General features: G+C 44.7%; 1 protein-coding gene across 1 annotated transcript; it reads right to left on the bottom strand.

Moving 5' to 3' along the window:
* Positions 1–863: 863 nt before the first annotated feature.
* Positions 864–18,185, bottom strand: LOC130838175 (T-cell-interacting, activating receptor on myeloid cells protein 1-like). Its single transcript, XM_057710916.1, has 6 exons — positions 18,152–18,185; positions 13,160–13,195; positions 12,734–13,024; positions 12,106–12,402; positions 10,279–10,416; positions 864–1,102 (listed from the first exon to the last, which is right to left on the bottom strand). The coding sequence occupies exons 1-6, from the start codon at positions 18,183–18,185 to the stop codon at positions 864–866; spliced, it is 1,035 nt and encodes a 344-aa protein (XP_057566899.1).
* Between the last annotated feature and the right edge of the window lie 1,687 nt (positions 18,186–19,872).

Consider the following 19,872-nt stretch of genomic DNA (forward strand, 5'->3'; position numbering starts at 1 on the left):
GTTTTCTTGTAACTCGTCGAGTTTCTTCATGACAACTGTTTTGAATTCCATATCAGTCACGTTCCATGACTTTTGTTTCTGGAGAGTTGTTATTTTCTTTTTGTAGTAGTGTGTTACTGTGGTTTTTCATGGCGCTTGATGAGTTGGTCCTCTGCTGGTGCATTTGAAGTAGCAAACACCTTTCTTCTTTAGGTAAAAAAAAAATTTTTTTTACTTGATTCTAACAGTTCAACAGGTTAGTAATTAGAGGCCTTTCTTTTTCAGTAGGTGGCACTATAGCACAGGGTTTTGGTTTGTCTTACCCGAGTTGCCTCTGGCTATATTTGAGAATCGGCACTTTCCACTCCCCCAACAGCCTCTGCTAGAGGTATCGCCAGGTACCCTTGTTGTCACTGCTTGTGCCTGTGGGATCACTGGTGCCTTGCTGCTGCTGATGTCACCGCTGTCACAGGCGTCACCACCTGGGACTTTGGGATGGCAGGTGCTTCTGCTGTGATTCTGACAGTTCATGAGGTTGGTATTTGGGAGCCTTCTTTTGGTTTCCAGAAGGTGGCGCTGTAGCACAAGTGTTTGGTTTCTCTTAATGCAGCCTGGCTGCTGCGGTTGGGAGCACATTAAAAAAAAGTTGGCAGAGGGAAAAACGGATGGTGGCAGAGTGGGGTGGGTGTGCTTAGCATTTGAGTTTGGGTGTGCCCATGGCCCAGTAAGGGGGATCCTCAAGTTGCGGGGGGGGGGGCTCTCCCAGAGGTGTATAGGCAGATCTCTTGCCAGAAGGCTGGGGCAGACAGGAGGAAATGCTTTCCTTCAGTTCTCTTTGTCTGCTCCCCTTTCCTTTCCTTCCCCCGCCTCACAGAGGTCTGTCTTCAGAATCCGGGGTGTGGTTGAGGAGCGTTGGGAGCCTGCAGCTGCAGCCGCGTGGCCGGGAAGACTTTCACTCCGCCCCTTTCGCTTTCCAGCCTCTCTGCTAGAGAGGACACCTCTGCCTCCAGTGCAGCCACCGCCAGCGCTGCTGCCGCCACTGACGCCGCCAGATCTCTTGGTTGTGCTGGTGTGCTGTGCAGAGATGCTTCTGTTTGGTTATGGCGGTCCCACTGGTTGTGAACTGAAGGGGAGAAAAAGAAGGAATGATTCATGCTGCCATGATGCTGACATCCCTCTGGTTGTAACATCCTGAGAGTTTTTTGACGTGTATGTGCTTCTAGCCATGGGAGACACTAGATGTCACTCACCTGGAAGGCAGGGACTCTGACCATTCATTTCAGTATCCCATGGCTGTGGAGGTCCTGGCACATAGTAGGACCTCAGATGCACGTTGACTGACCAATGAAGTGCTTCAGTTTAAACATGACTCACAGAGATTTTGTAAGGGTGTGAAAGGAGGTACCCTCACAATAACTTCCTGTCTTTCTTCCACCAAGTAATTCCGCTTCCAACACCACACCATAGTCACCCACATCCATTTGATAGGATAAAATTTGACTCAAAGATGGAGAAAACCCTATCATTGGAAAGAACTACATGTGACAACTTAGCTTTGGTCTTGAAAAGTTTCTGAACCAGTCTTCTCCATTGTCTCTTTTCATTCCTTGAGACTCTGAACAGAATAATGTTTACTGCTCAGTGCCCTAAAACAAACTTCAAAGTCCAATGGAAAAGGGAAAACACACATTCCTCCCCTGTCCCACATACAGCTGCATTTGTACGTGTCTTTGTCAGCTCAGGTTGCTCTAAGAGAATACCGCACACTGGGTGGCTTAACCAACGAGTAATTATTTATCACCGTTAAAAACTCCAGTGCGCAGCATTGACAAAGCCAGCCCCAAGGATTTCTTTATGCAGAGTCTTTTAAATTACAAATTCAATTTTTAAGAAATAGCTATATAACTAGTCAAAATTATTTCATATTGGGTGTTTTGGTTGTTTATGGTTCAAGGAGTTAGTTCATTTCATCTCATTTATTGAATTTATATATGTAGAGTTGTTGGTAGTATTTTCTTGTTATCCGTTGAATGGCTGTAGGCGCGGTAGTGATATCCTTTGTTTTACTCGTAATGTTGGTAATTTGTGGCTTCCTTCTGTTTACCTTTGTCCGTCTTGTTAGAGGTTTTTCAAGTTGATCTTTTCAAAGTGTCAGTTTTTTTGATTTCATTGATTTCCTCTATTTTCGTTTCAATTTTATTAATTTATTCTCTTATATTTATTGCTTTCTTCCTTCTGTTTTTATTTTAGTTTTCTTTTTCTTAAAGTGTGAACTTAGAATTTTCCCCATTTCTAATGTGAACTGTAAATGTTCAGCACCTATGTATCTGTATCCTACAGATTTTTGTTATTTTTATTTTCACTTTGCTCAGTGCATTTTTTAAAATAAATTTATTTATTTATTTACTTATTGGCTGCGTTGGGTCTGTTGCTGCACACGGGCTTTCTCTAGTTGTGGTGAGCGGGGGCTACTCGTCGTTGTAGTGCATGGGCTTCTGATTGTGGTGGCTTCTCCTGTTGCGGAGAATGGACTCTAGGTGCATGAGCTTCAGTAGTTGTGGCACATGGGATCAATAGTTGTGGCTCGAGGGCTCTAGAGCACAGGCTAGAATAGTTGTGGTGCATGGGCTTAGTTGTTCCTCGGCATGTGAGATCTTCCTGGCCCAGGGCTCGAACCTGTGTCCCCTGCATTGGCAGGAGGATTCTTAACCTCTGCACCACTAGGGAAGCCCTGCTCAGTGCATTTTAAAGATTTTTATTGAGACTTCCTCTTTTCAACTGTGGATTATATAGATGTATAGTGTTTAATTTGTGAGTGTTTAGAGATTTTCCTTTTATCTTCCTGTTATTGATTTCTGGTTTGATTCCATTATGGTTAGAGAACATACTCAGTGTTGTTTCAGTTATTTTAAATTTGTTGAGGTTTTTTATGACTCAGGATATAGTCTACCTTGGTGGAGATTTCCTGGACACTTGAAAAGAATGTATATTCTCCTGTCGTTGATGGATGTGTTCTGCAAATGTCAGTTACAGCCTTGACGTAAACTGTTGTATCAGAATATATATATTTTTACAGCTCAATATTAAGAAAATAAACAACCCAATTAAAAATGGGGAAATATTTAATCAGATATTTCATTGATGATACATTAAAAAGGCCAATAGAAAAAAATTTTTAATTTTATTTTATAATAGATTTTTATTTTGTAACAGGCCAATAGGACGTGAGAGGATGCTCAACCTCGTTAGTTATCAGGAAAGGGCAAAATGAGGACACAAAGATGACATAAATAGAATAATGGTCCCAGAGGCAGGGCCACACATGCATGGGAATTGGCTTGTGACCCAAGCGGCGTGTCGTATCGGTAGGGGATGGTCCGTGTGGTAGGGGATGGTCCGTGTGGTAGGGGATGGTCCGTGTGGTAGGGGATGGTCAGTGTTGCATAAAGGAATGATTTATTGCATGAGTTTTTATGCTCAGTCCTGTCTCTGCCCCAGGTGAGGTGTGCAGAAGAGTAAGCCATCATCTTCTCCTGGAGTGGCTCTCAATAGACGTGAGGTTGCCGATTCCATGGGATGCTCTTCAGGGTTAGTGGGTGTAATTCGATCAAGCACCCATCACTTCCCTGGGCAGCTGCGGGTCCCATGAGTAGAGAAGGACCAAGAGGGATCAAGAGAGGGAGGAAGAGGAGAAATATTATTTCTCCTGGCCTCCAAACACAGGTTTCCCACCAGGGGAAGAGCAGCCCCACTCCCCATCTTCCATTCTAGGGATGCTTGGAAAGGTATGAGAGTGTTCATTGTTAGTCTTCATGGCGATTGGGGCTTCAGCTGCTGTTTGATGAGTGATGGACGGAGATGCAGAACGTTCTTACAGTGAATCAGTCCTATAGGGTAAAGAAATATCCCACCTGAAATACCAGTAGCGCCACTGTTGGTAACATAGGAAGTCCCCACAAATAAAGTTTGGTATTTCAAGAACCCCGTGTCGTTTGAACACGTCATGAGAAAGGGAAGTGCTCGGTGTTCTACACGCATCCACGTAGAGACACCTCCTGGCTGTGCCAGGCGTCAGCCAGGAAAGCCCTCGTCACAGAGGGGGCAGCCACGCCCAGCTGAATGAGGTTAATCTTGGTGTCGTTTCCAGAGGCGATGCCTGAGGAAGCTGAAAGAATGTCCAGCACGGGCCATGGAGGGATAGTCCTCCCTCTTCTTCCAGTGGTTCCCCCAACTCTAACTCTCCTAAAGGCAAAAGCCCACTTGTATAGGGACTTCCCTGGTGGTCCAGTGGTTAAGATTCCATGCTACCAATGCAGGGGGCCCGGGTTTGACCCCTGGTCAGGGAACTAGATCCCACATTCATGCCGCAACTAAAGATCCGCCTTGCTGCAACCAAGACCTGGAGCAGCCAAATAAATAAATTAAAAAAATAAAAACATTTTTAAAAAAGCCCAGTTGTATATTTCCTGGTCAATGGATAGCGGAACCCACTCCACTGAGGAATCGGAGAACAGAAACTGGGAAGCACCTAGATGCATACTGCACTTGGTCCCATTGCTTCTGGGACGATGGTTTCTTAAAATTCCTAATCAGTTAAAAATAAATAAATGGACATGTAAGACTACAACAGTGATGGGGGGGATGGGGGAAGACGATTGTACAAATGTCATCTTATGACAAAGTAGAAATATTGCAACTTTAAAAATGAGAGGAGAGGGAATTCCCTGGCAGCCCAGTGGGTAAGATTCCTTTCTCCCAGTGCAGGGGGCCCGGGTTCCAGCCTTGGTAATGGAACTAGTTGCTGCTTATATGCCACAACTAAGAGTTCGCATGCCACAGCTAAAGATGCTGCATGCCGCTACAAAGATTGTACATGCTGCATCTGAGACCCAGCACAGCCAAAATACATAAGTGAGTAAATAAATATTTTTTAAAAGATAAAAATGAGAGGAGAATGGATAGTGAAAGAGGAAAAAAAATTTAATTCCTGTGATTATATAGCAAGAGATAGATTTTAAAGGTTATTGAGCGGAGGGAGGGGATATGGGGATATATGTATAACTACAGCTGATTCACTTTGGTGTACTTTGAAAACTGGTACAAGAGTGTAAAGCAATTATATTCCAATAAAGAGCTTTAAAAAAAAAGGATATTGAAAAAAAGCTGATAAATCAGATTTTAGAAAGTAAAGTTAAAAAACATAGCCGCAGGCGTTTATAAAGGTATAATTACAGTGATAACCACTAGAATAAATATAAGAACTTCCCTGAAGACCAAGCAACATTTTAATGTTTTTCCACTTTTTAATTGAAGTATAGCTGATTTATAATATTAGTTTCAGGGGTAACATAGTGATTCGGTATTTTTATAGATTTTACTCCATTTAACGTTATTTTATAATGTTGGCTGTATTCCCTGTGCTATACAATACATCTTTGTACCTTACGTATTTTATACATAGTAATTTGTGCCTTTTAATGCCCTACGCCTATCTTGCCCCCCGCCCGCCGTCTCCCTCTCCCCACTGGTAACTGCCAGTTTACTTTCTGTATCCTATGAGTCTGTTTCTGCTTTGTATTCATTCATTTGTTTTATTTTTTAGATTCCACATGTAAGTGATAATGTCTGATCTATTTCACTAAGCATAATACTCTCTAGGTCCATCCATGTTGTTTCAAAAGACAGAATCTCGTTATTTTTTATGGCTCGTAAATATTCCTGCGTGTGTGCACGCGTGTGTGTGAGTGTGTGTGTGTGTGTGTGCATACCACATCTTCTTTATCTGTTCATCTGTTGGTGGACATTGGGTTGCTTCCATATCTTGGTTATTGTAGACAGTGCTGCTATCAACATTGGGGCGCATGTATCTTTTCAAAATAGTGTTTTCATTTTTTTTCCAGATATATACACAGGAATAGACTTGCTGGATCATATGGTAGTTCTATTTTTATTTTTTTTTGAGGAAGCTTTATACTGTTTTCCACAGCGGCTGCACCAATTTACATTCCCATCAACAGCATACCAGGGTTCGCTTTTCTCCACCTCCTCGCCAGCATTTCTTATTTATAGACTTCTTGATGATAGCCATTTTTTCTCCAGCTTGCTTTGCAAATTCAGGGTCTTTTGTGGTTCCATGTGAATTTTAGGAGTATTTGTTCTAGATTTTGAGAAATGTCATGGGTATTTTGATAGGGATTGCATTAAATCTGTAGACTGCTTTGGGTCATATGGCCACTTTAACTGTTAATACTTCTAATCCCCATTCCTTGGAATCATCTTCAGTTTCCTTCGTCAGTGTTTTATAGTTTTCAGAGTGCAGGTCTTTCACCTCTTTGGTTAAGTTTATTCCTGGATTTTTTTTCTTTTTTGATGTGATTTTAAACAGGATTTTTTTTTTTTTACTTTTGCTTTCTGATAGTTCATCATTAGTGTATAGAAAAGCAATAGATTCCTATATACTAATCTTGCACCCTGCAGCTTTGGTGAATTCATTTCTTAGTTCTGATGGTTTCTGTGCGGAGTCTTTAGGGTTTTCCACGTAGAGCATCATGTCATCTGCCTAATGTCAGCTTCTTGGATTTTACATTGTTGTGGGGGAATCGTGGATCATTGGGAGAAACCAGGTGAAGGGCGCAAGTATCTGAGCTATTTCTCCAGCTTCCTGTGAATCTATAATGATTTCAAATACATGCAGGGTATGATTGAAGACAAAAAATGCAATCTAAAATAGACATGGGGCGTTCCCCAGCGGTCTAGTGGTTACGACTCTGCGCTCTCACTGCCAAGGGCCCGGATTCAGTCCCTGGTCGGGGAACTAAGACCCCACAAGCCGCGCGGTGCAACCAAAACATAAGTAAATAAAATAAAACAGATGTGGACAGTTATGTATTAGGACGTGAAGCATAGCTAAAAGCTGTGCCTTGTGAGGCCAGGGTGGAGACTGCAGCAGGAAGGTTGGGGGGTGAGCAACGGCTGTGTATTTGAGGTACAACCGTGCTGGCTGTAAATCCAAAGTCCTGTCCAGTTTGATTTGCGCTTGATCAGGAAGCAGCCAAAGAGTGCATTCTCAGAAGGATCCATGGCTTTTACTAATTGTGTGGGGAAAAAAAAGATTCTCCTGGTGCCTGAGGCTACCAGGAGTTTTCACACTGAGAACACTGGCCACAGGATGTGTGCGCCGGGAAAACCCACAGTTTTTACCCCCCGCACACTGAAGGGTGTGGTGGACAGAAACAGGCTCCCGTACCTCATGGTATGTACATCTACAGCAGCCGTGGAAGGAAGATCTCAACTGTGATGAAGAGAGGAAAAACAAGACTCATCTGTGACCTTGATGACAGCCAGTGCAATGAAAAGAAGCAGATGAAGTGAGGAATTAAACCCAGAGGTTGGTTTCTCCCGTAATCAGAACTCGATTTTCCTAAGGAAATCTCCAGTTATGGGCTTCCCTGGCAGTGCAGTGGTTAAGAATCCGCCTGCCAACGCAGGGGACATGGGTTCCATCCCTGGGCCGGGAAGATCCCACATGCCGTGGAGCCGCTAAGCCCGTGCGCCACAACTACTGAGCCTGCGCTCTGGAGCCTGTGAGCCACAACTACTGAAGCCCATGTGCCTTGAGCCTGAGCTCCACAGCAAGAGAAGCCACCGCACTGAGAAACCCAAGCACCGCAGTGAAGTGTAGCCCCTGCTCACTGCAACTAGAGAAAGCCCGTGCGCAGCAACGAGGACTCAACGCAGCCAATAAAACTTTATTTTTTAAAAAAAATCACTAGAGGAGGATGCTGTGTAAATACCCACATCATTTAAAAAAAAAAACAACTCCAGTTATAAGAGAGGAGATGGTAGTTTTAAGTTAAGAATGAGTATTTATGAAAAAGAACCAGATTATTAACGAGAAACAAAACAGATCTTGAAAATGAAAACAGAATGGATGACATTTTATACCTGCACCAGAAATGCTAGGTACAACTCAAGAGCAAGTGGATGCCATGGAATAGAGTGAAATTCTCTTCAAATTGGGCAAAATGTTGAGAATAAATAAAATTTAAATAATATGTGTGGTAAACATGGAAATTTTAATATATGACAGTTGCTGGCACAGAAGTACAAAATACAGAGAGTGGAGGGGAGCAATAACATACGTTATACTGGAAGCAGTGTTTTTCCCACTTTTCAGTGGAAGAACACTTTCCTGCAGATGCAAATCCACATGCCACAGGTGTGATGCTGAAGTTTTAAGACATTTTTAAAGTCATTCAAAGATGATCAGATGTGTCGTCATGCTCATTCCTGTCCCCTCCCTGGTGAAGATGACAGGAAGAGGAAACCATCATCTTGTCCTGGGGGGAGCTCTCAATGGAGCTGAGAATGCTGGTTCCCCAGAACAGTCAAGAAACATCAGGTCCAGTTTGATCCAGCACTCATTGTCTTTCTGGGGACCTGTGGGACTTGTGGGTAGAGACCAACCTGAGATCAGGGGCGGGAGGAAGAGAAAGAATATTATTGTTCACAGACCCAAACACAGGTTCTCAACCCAGGAGAACACTACGCCATCTCCCCATCCTTTATATCTAGGGATGTTTGAAAAGTATGATGGTACCTGCTTTTTTTCCTCTTCCACAATGATTGGGGCATCAAATCCTGTTTAGTGGGAAAGGAAAAGAAATGCTAAATGTTCCTGCCCTGAACAGAACAGTCACACAGAGTTGTCAACTGAGTGTACCACCTAAAAGTTGAGAATTATGTTTCATTTGGTGGACAAAACTAAAGACTTCAGCCCACGCTGCAGCATTTCAGAAAGCTCAGAGAGACTACTTCCCAAGAGACAAGGCAGGAGCCAGGAGATATAGGAGTTTGTGCAACAAAGATCAGGTAGTTGGAATATCAGAAAATTACTGTTAGTTAAAGAAAACCAGATATCTCAAGTTTTAAGGAATTCAGCACTTTCTCTGTGTATGGGAAGATGCGAAAGTCAGGGCTCATTGAAATCATTCCTTTCATGTGTCCCTCAGCTCTCCGGGGCCAGCATCCTGTGCTTTCTCATCCTGAGTTCCCTCAGGGCTCACCCTTGGGGGGACGGTAATGTGGTGGTTTGATGGCTGCAACATCCTCTGTTTACGACATGGCAGGCAACATGTTTTCATTGACAAAGTGAAGACATATCCCATCTACAGCCATTTGTGCCCATGTTGCGAAACAGAGGTTCTGTGATAGAGGGTAGAGATTGAAGAACCCTATATCACTACACCAGCCCATGAAATGAAGTGCTCAGTGGGACCTAATGAAACTTAAAAGCTTCTGCACAGCAAAGGAAACTATAAGCAAGATGAAAAGACAGCCTTCAGAATGGGAGAAAATATTTGCAAAGGAATCAACAGACAAAGGATTAATCTCCAAAATATATAAACAGTTCATCCAGCTCAATATCAAAAAAACAAACAACCCAATCAAAACATGGGCAGGAGACCTAAATAGGCATTTCTCCAAAGACGACATACGAATGGCCAAGAGGCACATGAAAAGCTGCTCAACATCACTTATTATTAGAGAAATGCAAATCAAAACGACAATGCGGTATCACCTCACACCGGTCAGAATGGGCATCATCAGAAAATCTACAAACAGTAAATGCTGGAGAGGGTGTGGAGAAAAGGGAACGCTCTTGCATTGTTGGTGGGAATGTAAATTGATACAGCCACTATGGAGAACAGTATGGAGGTTCCTTGGAAAAACTAAAAATAGAGTTACCATATGACCCAGCAATTCCACTCCTGGGCACATACCCAGAGAACACCATAATTCAAAAAGACACATGCACTCCACTGTTCATTGCAGCACTGTTTACAATAGGCAGGACTTGGAAGCAACCTAAATGTTCATCAACAGATGAATGGATAAAAAAGATGTGGTACATATATACAATGGAATATTTCTCAGCTGTAAAAAGGAATGAAATTGGGACATTTGTAAAGACATGAATGGACCTAGTGAATGTCATACAGAGTGAAGTGAGTCAGAAAGAGAAAAACAAATATCGTATATGAACACATATATGCAGACTATAGAAAATTGGTACAAATCAACCGGTTTGCAAGGCAGAAATAGAGACCCAGATGTAGAGAACTGACATATGGACACCAAGTGGGGAAAGTGGGGAAGGTTGGGGGGAAATGAATTGGGAGATTAGGATACCAAATTGTACACTCTAAATATATGCAGTTTATTGTATGTCAATTGTATCTCAATAAAAGTTCTTAAAGGAAAAAGAAAAAAGAAGTGCTCAGTTGTTGTTGTTTTTACCTGACACCCTTTGTTGGCTCCTCTGGTTACACCAGGCTTCAAGCAGGAAAGCCCCCGTAATAACCATTATTACAGCAGCTAGAGCTAGTCGGATGAGGTTACCCAAGGTGTAATCCGAGCTCATGGTATGGGGGAGAGCTGAAAGAGAGAAGGGCATCAGCACTGACATGCAGGGGTATCCCTCCTTCCCACATGGATCCACCAAATGTGACTCTCGCATGCCCACCTGGTTTTCCTGGCCAGTGGTCGGCTCTACCTACATGGAAAGAAATGGGATTTTATGAGCGTTGTAGTGGTTCCGCCTGCATCCTCTGTCCTTTATATTCTCTCTGCCTTACCATTTGTCTTTCCGTTATTTGTCCTTTATCATATTTCCACCTTCCCACATTTCCTTTTCCCCTTCTCCTTCCATGTATTAGGAATTCATCTTGGGCACGATGCTAGAAACCAGACTTGCTCCACAAAGTGCTGAAATAAGTCAGCCGCTTCATCTGCATCCCCCCTTCATCCCACAAACCTTTATGCAGGCAGCAAGTGTCGAAAATTTGAGCTTAGTAGCTAAGCATCTAGACCATGGTGGATCTCAGCTTCAGCCAAAAAGGGCTCAAACTTAGCATTGGTCTTGGTTCTTAAAGAGAAGCCTGTGTTTTTTTGGGGTTTTGTTTTTTTTAATTTTTGGCCGCACTCTGCAGCATGTGGGATCTTGGTTCCCTGATCACAGATCGAACCCACGCCCCCTGCATTGGAAGGCAGAGTCTTAACCACTGGACCACCAGGAAGTCCTGAGAAGCCTGCATTTGTATCTTCCCCTACACACATCCCAGTCAGTGCAAAGTTCACCTCTAAACCCATCACCAGGGACTTCCTAGGTGGCGCAGTGGTTGGGAATCCACCTGCCGGCACAGGGGACACAGGTTCGATCCCTGTTCCTGGGGGATCCCACATGCCGCGGAGCAACTGAGCCCCTGCGTCACATCTGTTGAGCCTGTGCTCTAGGGCCCATGAGCCACAACTGTTGAGCCTGTGTGCCGCAACTGCTGAGGCCCACGTGCCTGGAGCCCATGCTCCGCAACAGGAGACGCCACCACAATGAAGAGTGGCCCCTGCTCGCCACAACTGGAGGGAGCCCACGTGCAGCATTGAAGACCCAATGCAGCCAATAAATAAATAAATTAAAAAACAAATAAATTTAAAAAAAACTAAGAAAAAGATTTACACCCATCACCAGCAATGTTCCCTGCAGGCAGAACCCAGCGGGAGACGTTCATAATGACGCCACCTTGCTCAGTAAGCCCTCTGCACCTCTCAGCACTGACCACATAGACCCTCATTTCTAATTATAAAACGTTCATGTGGGAAGACTCAGCAGCATAAGAGAAATTTACAAAGTTGAGAAATGGCGAGCATGTCGCATCCAGGGGAGCAAAATTCTGCCAGGAAGCAAAAATCATCTCAGGAGAATTCAAACAGGACGTGTCACGAGAAGTGAAAAGATATTGCATCCCTTTCTCTAAAGCAGGAGGTCGTGGGCACACCCCATTCTGAGGACAAAAACCAAAAATTGCTGTTGCCAGGATAAACCAAACCGGAAGAGATGCAAGAATGGTAGAAGGAATTCCGATGGTGATGGGTTTGATCATTTTGAAGAAAAGTGTGAGAAACGGACCAAGAATGCACAACAGCAACAAAGCAAAGGAGTAGAAAGTTAGGAAAGCAAAGAGGTTAGAAAGAGGAGACAGTGCAAGTGATACAGAAATGAGAGCGGACGACAGGTCCATCGCTTATATACATGTTTTTAAAAAGTCCTCAAATCATGCAAAACCTTACCCGCCACCCAAATCTCAAGGGGGTCACTGGGTTGTGAGGCCAAGAAAGGGGCCCTCGTCTGGTAGTACACACAGCTGTAGCTCCCTGCGTCGCTGACTCGCACGTTCTGGAGGGAGAAGTCTGTCTCCTTCCCGGCTGGCGTCCGGAGCTGTACAGGTGCGGACGCTCCTGCCTTCAGGAGAGCAAACATTATAGTCCCACTTGCAGTGTCTGGCCTCTGGCACTGCAGGGTCACGTCTTCTCCTTCGGCCACTACACCCCTTTGGTGGGCTTGGAGGGAAGGTTTTTGCAGATATCCTGCAAGAGAAGGAGGGCTCCGAGGTCACGGGAAGAAGCCTTGGGTCCCCATTCCCCCTGTTCTCCTGGCAGGGGCTTCTCACGCGGTGGGGGATGACAGATCCCTGATCTCACCCTCTTGCTTCTCTGACTCCAGGAAGGAGATTTTCCCTCCTACGAGCCCTGGATAAAACCGAGGTTTCAGGGCCGTCCCTGTCTTTCTCCATGTCCCCCTGCCCCGCTACAGTGGGGATGCGGTCTCCGGCCCCCTGTCTTCCTCTGGTTGCCCCCTCATTCCCTGTCCCTAGGGAGACTGTTAGTCACTGTGACTGAGAAGGCACCCCCTCCTCACCTGTCACCAGTAGTAGCAGGACGTCACTGGGCTGTGAACCTGTGCGGGGGTGCCCTTTCCTGTAGTACTCACAGGAGTACTCGCCAGCGTGTCTGGAGTTGAGATGAGTCAGGTGAAATTCAGCCAGGCCCTCTGTGGAGTGAGGTGGTTTCAGGATCTCCAAGACATCTCTTCCCTTTTTGAGAACAAAGTTGACATCCTTGGTGGGAGTCTGGCATCGCAGGGTCACGTTGCTCTGGGCAGGTACCACCGGGCTGGGCCAGGCACGGAGGGAGGGCTTGGGAAGTGACTCTGGAAGGAAGCAGATCTCAGGACTGGATGTGATCCACTCACTTGCCCTCAGGAAGCCCATTTCAGGAAGGGTGAGGGGAAAGTGGGGCCTTTGAGGGGTGAAGGATCAAGGAGGGTTTATGAAGAAACACTCACCATCTCTTCCTGTGTCTTCTTGGCCAACACACAGCCCTGCAAAGAATCATCCCTGAGACACAGGCACCCTCGTGGAGGCTGTGTCATCACCTCCGGGTCCCAGAGAGGCTGTCCTGGGCTCATGCGTGTGGGAGCTGTCACTTCCGCACCGTGGCCTCTGGCTACTGCTCTGCTCTCAGCTCCTCCATCACTTCCCACAGAGGTTCCCTGTACTGCTGTCACCTCCCAAGGCTCCAGGGCCTTTCTTGTTTCCACAAAAATTCCACTAATCCTCTTGTTTTCTACCTGAACCACTCTTAGCCTGACATTTCTTCTCTCTCTCTCTCTCTTTCTTTCTTTCCATGCTGCATGGCATGTGGGATCTTAGTTCCCCGACCAGGGAGCAAACCCATGCCCCCTGCAGTGGAAGCACAGAGTCCTGACCACTGGACTGCCAGGGAGGTCCCTCACATTTCTAATAGAGCCTGAGTTATAGTTTCTAGATTCTTCCACCTCACACCCGGGGTCAGACACATGAACCCTGAAAGAGATGGGAAAGAGTGAGACCTTAGTGGGACGCAGGCCCACCTGCGATGTTGTCTAAGGCCCTTTGTAGGCCTGAGTGTCTGTGGACGGTCTCATCGGTATAGAAGAACCCCCGTGTAAAGGTTATTTGGTGCCTTGGGTGACATAAATTAAGACAGAACCATTCGGTTGTAATTTCTTAAGAGCATTCACAGGAGATTCTTAACCTTATACCACAAGAGACACAAGGGGTCACTACCTGTGAGCACCTGGAGGGCGGGGCTCTATGCTGTTGACCTCAGCATCCCCTGTCTACGCAGGTCCTGGCACATAGTAGGACCTCATCAAGTGCACGTTGACTAACTGACAAACGCCCCAGTGTAAGCACAAGTCAGAGAGGTTTTACATGGATGTGAAGAGATGCACTCTTGCCACACCTCTCTCCATCTTCCACCAGGTTAAGCCCATGTCCAAACCTCACCATCATCACCAGCACCCATTTGGTTAGTACAGCTTGGCCCAAAGATGGAGCAAACCTTATCATTAGAAAGGACTAGTTAAGGGGCTTCCCTGGTGGTCTGGTGGTAAAGAATCTGCCTCCCAGTGCAGGGGGTGTGAGTTCGATCCCTGGTCAAGGAACTAAGATCCCACATGCCATGGGGCAGCTAAGCCTGAGCGCCTCAATGAGAGAGAGAAAACCTGCACGCTGCAACTAGAGAGCACCCCACATGCTGCAACAAAGACCCAACACAGCCAAGAAAATAAATGAAATAAAATAAAGAAAGGGTGGGCTTCCCTGGTGGCACAGTGATTAAGAATCTGCCTACCAATGCAGGGGACAAGGGTTTGATCTCTGGGCCAGGAAGATCCCATGTACCATGGAGCAACTAAGCCCATGTGCCACAACTATTGAGCCCACACACCGCCACTACTGAAACCTGTATGCCTAGCGCCTGTGCTCCACAACAAGAGAAGCCACACTGCTGTGAGAAGCCTGCGCACTGCAATGAAGAGTAGCCCCTTGCTCGCCACAACTAGAGAAAGCCTGTGCGCAGCAATGAAGACCCAATGCAGCCAAATAAATAAATAATAAAATAAATCTTTAAAAAAAAAAAAAGAAAGGAAAGGAGGGAGGGAGGTCGGGCTAGTGAAGTCAACCTTAGCCTTTCATCTGAAAAGTTTCTGAGCCAATCTTTGCCATGGTCTCTTTTCATCTTTTGGTACTCTGAACAGAACAAAGGTCACTGCTTGTGCCCCGAAACAGACCTCAAAAAATCCAAACGAGTTCCAAGAAAGGGAAACCGTACATCCTTCCCTTGTCGTACATCTGCATCTGCAGGACACTCCAGCTCAGTTGCTCTTAATCTTGACTATACATCGCCCTCCCCTGGGGGCTGTTGAAAAGTCCAGTGCACAGACCAAACCACAAAAGCATTGATTCAAAATCACTTGGAATAGGGCTCAGGCGCCATGTTTTCAAAATCCCCTAGACGATATAAGTACACAGCCAAGGTGGAAAACCACTGCTTTCACTGAACCTGGAAGAACATTTCTCAAGACTGCAACATAGATATTCAAAATCAATTGGCTTATGAAGACATGGAAGCAACCTAGGTGTCCATTAACAGATGAATGGAAAAGAAGATATGGTACGTATATACAATGGAATACTGCTCAGCCATAAAAAAGAATGAAATAATGCCAGTTGCAGCAACATGGATGGACCTAGAGATGATCATACTAAGTGATGTAAATCAGACAGAGAAAGACAAATATACCATATGGTATCACTTATATGTGGACTCTTAAAAAAATGATACAAATGAACTTATTTACAAAACAGAAACAGACTTGCAGACATAGAAAACAGGTTATGGTTATCAAAGCAGAGAGGTGGGGGCGGAGGGATAAATTGGGAGTTTGGGATTAACATATACACACTTCTAATATATAAAGTAGATTATCAACAAGGACCTACTGTATAGCACGTGGCATTATCTTGAATTAGCTTACAATGAACAAGAATCTGAAAAAGAATATTATATGTAATATATATAACTGGATCACTTTGCTCTACACCTGAAACTAACACACATTGCAAATCAACTCTATGCCAATTTTAAAAAATCAATTGGCTTAGAAGAAACTTCCAAGTGAGAATGATTACGTGTATTTCTGGCATTCACAGCCATCCTGCCATTAATGCCTGGGTGTGGTACGTACAAGTTTACCTGAGTGTTAACCTTTAAAATTAATATCAAGCCTGTTTCCTAACATTATTGTAAGAAGGGTATTGATCCAACTCAACGGGCGTTGGTTAGGTCTGTGTTTCTAAGAGATTTCCTCTTTTCCCCCTTGCGTGGACTAAACAGTTTTATGTCTTAGCAATGAAAAACGGAGGTTACCAGGCCTTGTGCTAGAATTGCATGGGTCAATCAAAAATATTATGTTTCATGTTTTGAAAAAGCAAAGAAAGAAATAGCCAGAAGGTGATAAGACCCAAATGTCCATCAAAAGATCAGTGGATTTTTTTAAAATGTGGTGTATACACATAATGGAATACTATTCAGCCATAAAAAGAAGTGAAATTCTGATACACACTACAACATAGATGGACCTTGAAAACATTAGGCTAGGTGAAATTTGCCAGACACACAGAAAAACAGATATTGTGTGATTCCACTCAAATTAGGTACCTAGAACAGGCAAATTCATGGAGACAGAAAGTAGAGTAGAGATCACCAGGGGCTGAGGAGAGAGAGGAAACCGGTTGTTGGTTAACAAGTACAGAGTTTATGTCGGAGATGATGAAAGAGTTTGGGGTGATGGTTGTACAACATTGTGAATGCCCAGAATACCACTGAAATACACACTTGCATATGGTTGAAAGGAGAAGCTTTTTAAAAGTTAAAAGGTTAAAAGATCTCTGGAAGAAATTGTTAATGGAATCAGTACCTAACCAAGTTCAGAGAAGACTGAATGATAAACGGAATAATAAACATAGAATTCCCTGGCGGTCCAGTGGTTAAGACTCTGAGTTTGCACTGCAGGGGGCACGAGTTCGATCCCTAAGTCAGGGAACTAAGATCCTGCATGCTGCATGCTGCATGCCGTGGCCAGAGGAAAAAAAAAAAAAAAAAAAGGAACAATAAACATAAAAAAATAGCACTTATTGAGTGTGGACAATGTGCGATCATGTCATGCACACTTGACCCTAATTGTGAAGCTAACCCTGAAAGAGGAGGAAACTTAAATACTGGCACGATTTTCTCAAGGTCCTGCAAATAGTGTGTCCAGGAGCTGTCTCCAGCAGGTGTGCTGCAGCCCTGCATTTCCCTCTGAAAACACAACTAGATGTGTTTTTCTAAAACAAGCCTCTGATGTAAGGAATGCCCTGTGGAGTAGTCTGAAGTTTGGGGATCAGAGAATTAGGATGATAGGAGAAAGCCAGGTGCAAAGGACCATGCTGAGGCAAGCTCTCTTCTCCAGCTTTATTGTGAATACCAAGCTTTGTTGGTTTCTGGAAACACACATTGTATGTTGCATCCTAGCTCCATAGCTGGGGACATTCTGAACCAGTAATCTTTTACCTCCTCAGGCTTTTTTCAAACCCCAGTCCCATCAAACATGCCCAGGATGCTTCCATACCAAAGACCCCGTGTGTGTGTGTGTGTGTCCCTCTTCATTTCTCATCGTGGCTGAGTGGAAACAACATTTTTGGAGCTAGACCCTTCTGGGTTGAATTTGGCTTCCCCACATACCACCTGTACAATCCGAAGCATGTCCCTTCATTCTGCAAATTCAGGTTTGATTCCTGAGCCATAAAAGTAGACCTAATCCTGGTTGGTTGGTTGGTTGTTTTGGGGAAGGATCGGGGTGGCATTCCCCAAATATGGACTATATCCCACTGGTGTTACATGTGATGATTTTAGGTGGAAGGGAGGATGACTGAAGCATTGCTGACAGCGTGCAGTAGGCACTCTCAGAGTGTCTTTGATTACATCAACGAGAAAGCCTATTTGAAGCTAGCCTCCGATATATCTTGATCATGGCTAATTGCCTTTCTAGCAAAGAAATAGCAGGTTTCAGCCTGAGAAGTTCGACAAGGAACAGTATATGGTTAGAATCTCCTCACATTGTTTCCCTCTCACCAGATTGTTATTCATGGTATTGATGATGTAAAGTCTGTAACTTAAATATCTTTATGTAAGCAAAAAAGTTTGAGTCAGCCTTAGAAGCACAAAGCCAATAAAGTACAGGCGGTAGAGGCAGTCAGTAAAAATCACGAAGCTGGAACAAGAGTAGTTGAAGTCTGTTAAGTACTGGTTTAGAGGGAATGTATATGTTGCACTCAGCAAGATTTCTGATACATGATATACACTCAGTAACCAAAGCTGATGTCATTATTTCTCTCGCTAATCCCAACCCAAACCTCTCACCCATTATGTTATTTTCTTCATCCTCAGTGTATCGCCCTGCGAGACTTACTGAAGCAGAGGAGGGGAAGTAGTTTAGGGAGCATCGTGGCATGTCCGCCTGTCCAGGGCTCCTTCTTCAGTTTTGCAGTCCCCAGCAGCGAGACAAGCTGGAATGATCACAGCCTCACCCCCGTGTTGCTGTGTGGACAGAAACACTTTCCTCCCGCGTTTCAGTTCCCTCTTCCCATACCTGCCCCCACACCTACCGGAAACGCGTGGAGGCTGCTGGTTACAACATTTCTCCCACAAGAAGAACTTGGCTCACAGAAAATCTCATTTGTCTCAGTCAGATTCCAGGCATCACATAGGTCACCCCCCAGATGCCTCAGGCTTGAGCCTGAAGGATTCCTACTGAGGAGGTGAAGGCACGTCGCTGTTGAGGATGTTGGAAATCCTGGGCCGGCGTCCAGGCTGGTAGACACACCCACTGGCTAAGAACTAAGGACTGTTGCCAAATAGTTCTTTTACTGACTGTGGCCGTGAGAGGTCAGTTGGTAAAGTAGACTCATAGAACCCCAAAGGGCAATGCAGAGGAATCTACTGTGGGTTGCAGGGAAAAGATACAGTGTAACCGTGATATATAGTCATCCAGACGCCAGCGTGGGTACCACAATCCAGGGATGCTCAAGTGCCAGGTATCAGCAGGTTCCACGTCTGCAGATTCAACCAGCCACGGATCATGTATTCAGTTTGCAATGCACAGTGGAATCCATGGGTGGGGAACCCTCAGATGAGGCGGGCTGACTATGTATTTATTGAAAAAAAACCTGTGTACGAGTGGGCCCACACAGTTCAAACGCGTGTGGTTCAAGGGTCAACTGTATACAACATTCAAGTGAGAATATGCGTCCCAGACAGAAAGGATCCCCAGATACCTGGCATAAGCCCCAGTTTTCTCCTCTTTCCAAGGGCTGCCTGGGTGAGCTTTTGTCTTTTGGATCAGAAACCACCATCGCATTCATGAAATACCTCAGAACCAGGAAACCCAAAGTGAATGCTTGGCTGGGGTTTCTTATTCCCTGATGGTCATGTTGGTATATTCTTGCTACATTGCCAGCCCTCTGGGGTCTCACAGGACCAAGTGTAAATCATTGCTTTCCTGTTTACCAGTAAACAATGCTGGCAAGCTGGTACAAAGCTCCCCAGAATTTCTTGGACCCGTGGTTACAAAGCAACACTGTTAATCATTATGATTCAGTCCATGACCAGGAGTCGGTGTCAGGGGGTACTTTCTATGTCAGCAAAATAGCTTAGACCAATACCTGCTGGAATCAACCGTCACAGCAGAGGCCTCAAATAGCCGTCATACATGGTACCACATATGGTGCTTTGGGACTTGCAGTGATTTTGTGAGGCCATGGTTTCTGCACTTAAAATCATTTTTGTCTCCTGGAAATATTCTCTCACAGGCTCTTACTTAGCCAGTGTGTCTCAAGGAAATGAAATTATCAGAAGGTCCGAAACTGTAAACTTCTGTTTCCTTTTCCTCTGTATAGGGTTACTGAGCCACCCTCACTGATTTTTGTGTCCCCTGGTAGGAAAATTATGTCTCTGCAACTTAAAAATGTAAATATCAAGTTATCTACATTTTGACCAATTTGCCAGCTTTACTATACAGGTGAACCCATGTGCTTCCTGCCAAATTGTATTGGGTAAAATTTCTTTGGACTGAATTAATGAGATATGTAAACTGAGGTGCAGCAAGGCAGGTTCCTTTGCTCAAAGATACAG

This window comes from Hippopotamus amphibius, chromosome 16 (genome assembly GCF_030028045.1).
Source record: "Hippopotamus amphibius kiboko isolate mHipAmp2 chromosome 16, mHipAmp2.hap2, whole genome shotgun sequence".
Taxonomy (NCBI): Eukaryota; Metazoa; Chordata; class Mammalia; order Artiodactyla; family Hippopotamidae; genus Hippopotamus; species Hippopotamus amphibius.

Coding starts and splice junctions, on each gene's coding strand:
- LOC130838175 (XM_057710916.1), bottom strand. CDS start 18,185: ATGCTCCCTAAACTACTTCCCCTCCTCTGCTTCA. Junction 12,403..12,733: donor CCTGCTACTACTGGTGACAG/GTGAGGAGGGGG, acceptor CTTCTCTTGCAG/GATATCTGCAAAAACCTTCC. Junction 10,417..12,105: donor CCTTGAGATTTGGGTGGCGG/GTAAGGTTTTGC, acceptor TCTCTCTTTCAG/CTCTCCCCCATACCATGAGC.